We start from the raw sequence: 7,887 nt of genomic DNA, 5'->3' as shown, positions 1-7,887 counted from the left end.
TCGTGCATAATACAGAAAAGCTTTGAACACATCACAATTAAATCCAACAGGCGCTGCCTCAATCCCCCACAAAACATCAATAAAGTGAACTGAGCAAAAGTAAACAACATGCAGCGACGTCAGTCAAGGTTGGTGAAATTATTTTGTCTCTTCCGCGCCATGCATTTGGCACTTGACAAAACTGAACCTATGAAATATGGCGATACGCAGGGATGACAGGGGGCTGAGTTTGGCCTAGTTTCTTCTCAAAGTCTGGGAGCTGCCCCCCCAACTCAGTAGCGAAAACTCCACTCCCGGTCAAGGACCACCTACTCATCCAGAAATGGGGGCGTTGACATATGCACAGATCACTCTATGATGCGGCGAATGATCACAACACTGACAACTGTTTGCTCCTGTAGAAACAGAGGCGCACGCCAGTTAATGACGCAGCCGGCGGGGCAGGAGTTTGCCGGAGTCGATAGTTTCCAATTGTTTGTTTGTTCAGGCTGATTGTGCGATTGTGTCAGACTAAACCCACCGTTGCCCTTATGCTCCAACCAGCACCAAGCAGTACCAGTGCTCTACTCGGTGACCAGGCCCTTGATGAATACATGACTTGGTGCACGGGACCCGAGAGCGCGGTCGGTGGTGACCCTATCAGCGGCCCGTTCGGGGGTCCGCTTTTCCGTTTTCTCAGGACCTAGTGGCCCGTTCTTTAGTCCGTTCTACCGTGGACCAGAGACCCGGCGGCCTGTTCAGTGTGGTCCGTTCTCATGTGGATAAGGGACCCGGTGGTCCATCCATTGGTCTATTCTGTCTAGATCCCAGGTGCCAGTGGTCCGCCCGGTGGTCCATTCTTCTGTGGTCCGCCCGGTGGTCCATTCCCCCGTGGTCCAGAGACTCGGCGGCCCGTCCGGTGGTCTATTCTGCCGAGGTCCCTGGACGCAGTCTCCCGTCCGGTGGTTCGTTCGGTGGCCTATTCTGTCGCGGTCCCAGGGCGCAGTCTCCCGTCTCGTGGTCCGTTTTCCCGTGGTCCTGGCACCCGGTGGTGCGCGGTCCCGCCCGGCGGAACAGGTGTCCGTGGCTTCGGACGCGCTCCTCCGGGCTCAATAGGCGTCCCCGTCGTAAACGGTGCTCATCAGCGCGCCATCAATTTGGCCGTGACGTCACGGTGATTTGAGGGGCCGGCCGGGCGGGCCGCCGGCGGACCGACCGCGTATCTGTGCGGCCATCTGCGAACGGCACTGATCGGCGGCGTGTTTTACCGACTCCCAGACTGGAAACGGTCCGGACTGGTGCGAGAGAGCCAGGGAAGAGAGAAGAGAGAGGGAGAGGAGAAAGAGAGTGAGAGAGAGAGAGAGGGAGAGGAGAGAGGGAGGGAGTGATTGAGCGAGAGGGAGAGGAGAGAGGGTGTGAGTGAGCGAGAGGAGAGAGGGAGTGAGTGAGCGGGAGGGAGAGGAGAGAGGGAGTGAGTGAGCGAGAGGAAGAGACGAGAGGGAGTAAGTGAGTGAGAAGGAGAGGAGAAAGGGAGTGAGTGAGCGAGAGGGAGAGGAGAGGGAATGAGTGAGCGAGAGGGAAAAAGGAGAGAGAGTAAGTCAGCGAGAGGGAGAAGGGAGAGAGAGTAAGTGAGCGAGAGGGAGAGGAGAGGGAATGAGTGAGCGAGAGGGTGAGGGGAGAGGGAGTCAGCGACCGAGAGGGAGAGGGGAGAGGGAATGAGTGAACGAAAGGGAGAGGGGAGAGGGAGCGAGTGAGCGAGAGGGTGAGGGGAGAGGGAGTCAGCGACCGAGAGGGAGAGGGGAGAGGGAATGAGTGAACGAAAGGGAGGGGGGAGAGAGAGCGAGTGAGCGAGAAGGTGAGGGGAGAGGGAATGAGTGAACGAAAGGGAGAGGGGAGAGGGAGCGAGTGACCGAGAGGTGGTCACGTCCTGGGCCCTCTTGGCCGGAGAAGTAATGCACCGAGAGCGGCTCAGTGGGCCAACGGTCAGGCAGACCACGCCTTCACACTGTCATGGCACGACGTTTAGATGGGGGCACATTAAACCGCCGCCGCCCGGCCGGTCGCCTCATCGTACCCACAGCAGAGGTGAAAGCCTCGTCACACTCAACGCTCAATGAAAACGCTATGGCTTGTGCAGATTTGAGGTGGGAACAGGCTGACCAGGGGGTAAGAGCTGGGAGTAGGCTGAGACAGCGACATCATAAGGCAACACGGCACGCGGCGTGCGTCAATGTAAGTTCATGGTCTCTTGAAACGAATGTTGGAGATATCTCACGCGAGATCATGAGGTACATATGAAATTCACACCAAGCTCGGATCATGGCTAAGGGGGACACCACATAAGCCATGAAGTCAGATTGAGCCAACGAAGTTTCTTACTTCATAGCAAGCGTCTCACCCCGTGGCAGGGCACTGATCCTGCGTTCGTCCTGCCATCCGTCCGACACGTGCAAGCTGTCCAGATCGAAAAAACGCATGAGGGTATGACTTCTCAGCAAAACGCGCAGACAGGCTGGTTAGGATTATTCATCTGCACTATGAGGTTCTTATGGGGAGTGGGCTGGGGCAGAAAAAATGTAAACACTCCGACGGAAGGTATTTGCCGGGGTTTAACCAAGCATGAGTTGAAACGATGAATTTACCGCACCCGTTTTAATTGCAGGTTTGGTAAGCACCCAAGAAGAATGGGAAGAGAAGGCTCTTATTAGCACACTTCGCTGTCCCCATTACGCCTTCCAAATCACATAAACAAGCCTTCCACTCGACGCCGGTCTCCTCCCTATGGGACCCAAAATTACAATTACAAATACCTGGACGAGATTCGCTACAAACACGCAGGCAGGCGAAACGCGTGCCAGGTAAGGAGAACCCATTTGAGCGGCGGTCCGGTGGGGCCGCCGGCCAGCGCACACAAACACGGAATGCTAATTAAGAATCGGACGTGGCGCATGGGAGAGCGGGGGGAGCGAGATGGTTGGAATTTTTATGTGTCACTTTACAAGTCCGCGCGGTGTTTTATGGACGCTCAGGTGACCACTCCGACGGCGGTGGGCCGCGAGACAGCCTGTGAACCGCGCACCGACGAATTAATTACGCAAAATGAGCGGATATCTCAGCAGAACGCATTCCTGCCCCACTGGACGCCGCCAGCTGCCGGTCCGAAGATGGAGGCCGCCGTCCGGGGCGGTGGAGCGCCGAGCGGCCGCGGTGCCCGGCGAGCGCAGTGATGAGTCCGATTGTGGGCGTCAGCGGCGGCGGGCGCCGGACAATGCCGGCCGCGCGGCCCTCCTTTCAGCGGCGGCCGCGCGGCCCGGGGAAACTAGATCCGTCGGTGGCAGGTAACAGGAGGCGCGGCCGGGCGGCGGGCCGGCCGGCCGTGCGCTGCCCCGTCGCACCGCCTGCTGTCCGGCGCCCGTGCTGGCCCGACATCCAGGCAAATGGCTGCTGAGAAGGCGCGAGGCGTTGGAGTGCTTGACGTGTGTGCTGGGGAAAAGGTGAAGCTTTCACACTATTTGGCATGCGATCAATTTTTGCAAGAGCTTTAAGCTGCAAGGTGCAAGAGGCAGTCGGTAATATGGTACAGTTCATCATGAGGTTGACAACATTTCAACGGGCTGATAAGAAAATCCGACCGTTGCAATTAAAAATGCTTTGATAGGCAGCGTTAGCCCTTGTGATTGGGGTTAAAGACGCGGCATGTTGAAGTGTTGGGTGGTCTTACAGGCAGGCTGATAACTCCAGACCAATAGCTAAACGATAGCATAAATGACCTGGGATAAGACCGTGAAACTAAAAAAACAGTCATAGAATACCACAAGGGAGAAGCCAAGAAGGTCCGGTGTGGGCACTTGTGCCCATGTCAAACGTCTTATGGTGAACATTGAGTTTGTTCTGCCTACCAGCAGCTTTCGTGATGGCGTGATTGGTGGACGTCGCGATGGAGGTTGGACGATCCCACCGTCGCGATGGAGGTTGGACGGTCCCATCATCAACCTACATCGCGAGTGCTGGCTGCTAACAGCGCATTGGCTACAGCCCCGTTGGCCGCCATGCTTCCGCCATCAGCGTTCCGAAGACAATTACGGGTAGTGCTCGCAAGTGGTCGTAAATGTTCGTGTGCAAGGCATAAATTGATCGCAACGTTAAATACTCCATGGCAATTACTATGATGAACCGCAGTTCACGGACTGAAAGATCCACAAACCTATGAGGTGTGAATCTAGCCAGCAGCCACCACCAAATATACGACCATATTGCAAAAGGCGTGTGTGCCTAAGCAATGCATAGGTTCAAAACGTAAGTGTCACTAAAACTGGCGGTCCAGAGCTCCACTGACATTTGTTGCAGTTCGGTCCAAACGCTGACATCCCTACTAACCCAGGAGAGATTTGAGAATAGCGACATACATTTATTATAAAATCTACTGTACACAGCATGTTCAGAGGCAATGTTCTTTGAACTGTTTACAATGTACAGTGAAGCCTGCGTCGTTGTCGTAACTCGTTTATAACGCATGAGATCAGACAATGCTAGATGAGAATGTACATCACGATACGGACCCACGCTTGAACTAGCTGATCGGTCCACGGTCACAACACACACATAAAATATATCCAGCTTTTCGTAGCCAGAACGCGTGGCCGACGCAGCGCGCACAGGGTTTACACGGGGAGCACGGGGTTTACACGAGGCGCACGGGTTTACACGGGCAGAGGTGCCTCGTCCGTACATACATTGCACGGGGTTTGATAACAAGTCAGTCGGGGCGTCAGTTATATCAAAATTCAACACGAACAAGCAAACTGTTAAGGAGATAAAAACAAAGCGCGGATACTGGCGCGCAGACGCGCAGCGTCACGCACGCAGAGATGGCACGACAGCGTGACGAGCGAGAGCCGTCGCCGACGGTGCGGTCAGTGCAGCCCAGCGAGTAAACGGTGCAAGCGACAGCGTGCTCGGCGCATCTCGGAGCGCAAACGAACCCAGTGACGTCACTGACATCCTCATGACGTCACAAGGGCAACAGCCAGCTCGCGCCCGGTCCGCCGCGTCGCGCGCGAGTATTCCGCGGTGTCAAGCACGGCCCTGAGACTGCGGATAGCTCTCGAACAAAACAACGGCGCGTTTGTACAGGGACGGCGCGCGGCGCGGTCAGTACGCGCTCGTGGTGGGGCAGCAGGTGCGCCTGCGGATGGCCGCCGATCGGCGAGTGCTCGTTGCTGGGCGGCGTCGGCATGCCGGTGGCGTTCTGCGAGATGTACCACTCGTTGAGGTTGGTCTGCTGCAGACTCGAGGTCAGCGAGGTCACGGCCGCCGGCGGCGAGGTCAGCGACGTGGGCGAGCGCAGCGTGGACGCGTTGGTGGCCGAGGACGAGTCCGAGTCGTAGCCGCTGACGTCCTTGCCGTGCACCTTCATGTGCTTGCGAAGCGAGCTGGGGTGCGTGTAGCTCTTGTCGCAGCCGCGCACCTTGCAGTTGTACGGCTTGTCGGACGTGTGCACATGCGAGTGCTTCTTGCGGTCGGAGCTGTTGGCGAAGCGTCGGTCGCAGCCCTCGTACTCGCATCGGAACGGCTTCTCGCCTGCGACAACACAGAAGGCGGGGTCAGCTGTGGCGGTGGCGGCAGCGACGGCTCGTATCGATGGCGCCGGCTGTCGGCGGTGACGCGCCCCACCTGACCGGCGCCGCTCCAGACAACAGCTGAGTGACGGAAGAGGCGGCGGCGCGCGCGCGGCCAGCACGAAAAATAAACACCATGTGCGACCCGAGCACTCGCTGGACCGGCGCCGACCGGCCGCCGCTCAATGGCATCTTGTTCGAATACTCAGTACTGTGACCAGTCTATCAAATTCTATTCAGCCGTTGCTGTCCATTCAGCCGGCTGAAAGCGCCTTGATTCGGTGGCCCATTGTCCGGGGAGGAGCACACGCGAGTTTCGTTTCGTTTTGGAGGTTCGGCCCGCCCACCCGACAAAGAGGAGACCCTTTGTGCCCGGCGCGCGGGACCCTCGACAGGGTCATGTTTTCCGGGCCGCTTTCATGGGTCTACCTGTTTTCAAAACGCGGCCGGAGCGTCGTCACCGATCTGGTGCGGCGTTAAAAATAGCCGGCCGGTCGGTCCAGCCGCGACGGACCCGTGGATCCTCTCGACGTGCCGACACCACCAGCACAGCGGGAGTGTCCAGTCAAGAGGGTAGCGCCACCGGCTGGACCGTGCCCGTGTCCATAGCAGTGCTGAGGTTTTGGAGTGATTTAGACGGGATGTATGTAACTGACGCAAAGGCGGAGCAAAGTACGAATGCTACTGCGGCAGCACAAAAACCAAAATACCCATGCCAGTAGGGTTACAAGCCAATAAGCCCGTAGTCGACAGACTCTCAGTCTGCATGGGCGTAGGCACCCTCGTGCACCATCAGCTTTACGATCATGACCCTACTGCCTGGGAGGCCGTAAATCTTTTCCCGAACCCCGATAAGGCGACTCCAAGCAGACATATATCATTCCTCTCATCTCTCACACGACGACCGAGAGCCTCGCCCCACAACTCATATCATCACGAATAATCCGCCATCGCAGGCGCTGAAAACCCTCGCTCGCCTCGCGCCTCTGGCTGGGATGAGGATCATCCGCCTGCGTCTCGCAGTCCAATCCCCTCCCTCAGCGCCGGTGGAGACGAGGAATCCCGCCCCCGATCCGTGCGCTCCAGCGCAGAGGACAAACACAATAATAAGATGTCACCGGGCAAGCGGGCGCGCAGCTAAGCCCGGCCGCCATCGCGTCATGATTACAACACTCCACTCGGGTCACACTGAAATTCCGACAAAGCGCTGAATGGGGGAGGAAATGAACAATCGGTATTAGGTGCGCGCGGCCGGCGCTCAAAGCGCGGTGGAGGTGTGCGGCTCGCCGCGGCCGGCTAAGGCGATTTACGCCGGCCGCCCTGCCGCCGCGAGGACGAGTTATCATAGCGCGGCGGCGGCGGCGGCGGCGCGGCGGCGCGGCGGCGGCGGCGCGGCTGCGCGACGCGGTAAACACGCCCGTTTATCGCCAGCGCGGTGGAGCACGCGGCTGCCGAGGCGGCGGCGGGGCGCGTCTCTGATTCGACGCTGGGGCCGCTGGGGTCATCCGCGGCGCGAGCACACCCGCGGGGATGACGGGAGACCCAGGGCATCTCACAGCAAAATGTTTGCGACCGAATCCATCAATGTGAGAAATTAGGCGATGGAGCCTGTACTATTTCCATTTGGGCGTCCGTCCCCATAGACCGGGCCGTGCCGGCGGAGGGGGGGGGGGGGGGCGTCACGGAGCACGTCGCACCGATCGATCAGAAGGCTTCAGAGCGCTGAAAGAGCCGCGGTCTTTCCAACAGCTGTGGTGGAATGTACGGCGGGCGAAGAGCGGCGGCGGATATAGGACAAGGCGGCCTACCGTCGGACCTCATCCTCACAGCATCGGCTGCCCACGCTGGCGCCACTGCCGTCGGTGCCGCGGCGCTATGCTCAGCTGTCGCACGCTGCCGACGGCGACGGCGGCGGCCATTGAGGCGGCGTAAGTCCCACCTAAGCCGGCCGTATTGATTGCGCCGGCCGTGTCAGATATTGTGGGCTTTGCCGGCGTCGCCGGCGGCAGTGGCGGTGGCGGTGCAGCGCGACTCCACGGCCGCCGCCACAGGCCCCGGCCGGCCCCGCCGACTCACCACTGCCGGCAGCCGATTCGAAACAGCCGACGCTGCGGACTGCCGCCCCCCGGGCGCTCATGGGCTGTCCTGACGCGGGCTCCGGTTTTGAGACGTCGCGACCGTCGTAAACTTGAATTAGGTGACCGGGCCTTTAGCCGGCGGCCGCCGCTCGCCGCTGACATAAAGCCATCGGGAGGGTTTAGTGTCGGGTGATGCGGGCAGCGTCTCGCGA

General features: G+C 59.1%; 1 protein-coding gene across 1 annotated transcript; it reads right to left on the bottom strand.

Annotated features, from left to right (window-relative positions):
* Nucleotides 1–3,004: 3,004 nt before the first annotated feature.
* On the bottom strand, nucleotides 3,005–7,418 carry LOC119109866 (zinc finger protein ZIC 4-like). The gene is made up of 3 exons (XM_037233617.1): nucleotides 7,406–7,418; nucleotides 5,138–5,559; nucleotides 3,005–3,043 (listed from the first exon to the last, which is right to left on the bottom strand). The coding sequence occupies exons 1-3, from the start codon at nucleotides 7,416–7,418 to the stop codon at nucleotides 3,005–3,007; spliced, it is 474 nt and encodes a 157-aa protein (XP_037089512.1).
* Between the last annotated feature and the right edge of the window lie 469 nt (nucleotides 7,419–7,887).

Source organism: Pollicipes pollicipes, unplaced genomic scaffold, assembly GCF_011947565.3.
Source record: "Pollicipes pollicipes isolate AB1234 unplaced genomic scaffold, Ppol_2.1 Scaffold_7231;HRSCAF=8579_pilon_pilon_pilon, whole genome shotgun sequence".
Taxonomy (NCBI): domain Eukaryota; kingdom Metazoa; phylum Arthropoda; class Thecostraca; order Pollicipedomorpha; family Pollicipedidae; genus Pollicipes; species Pollicipes pollicipes.
The sequence above is the reverse complement of the archived record's forward strand: the minus strand, read 5'-3'. Positions and strand labels throughout refer to the sequence as shown.

Excerpts from the sequence above, each read along its gene's own strand:
- LOC119109866 (XM_037233617.1), bottom strand. Across the intron at positions 3,044-5,137 it reads TGCTGCCCCACCACGAGCGC|GCTGTCTCGCGGCCCACCGC; the intron begins GTACTGACCGCG and ends CGCGGTTCACAG.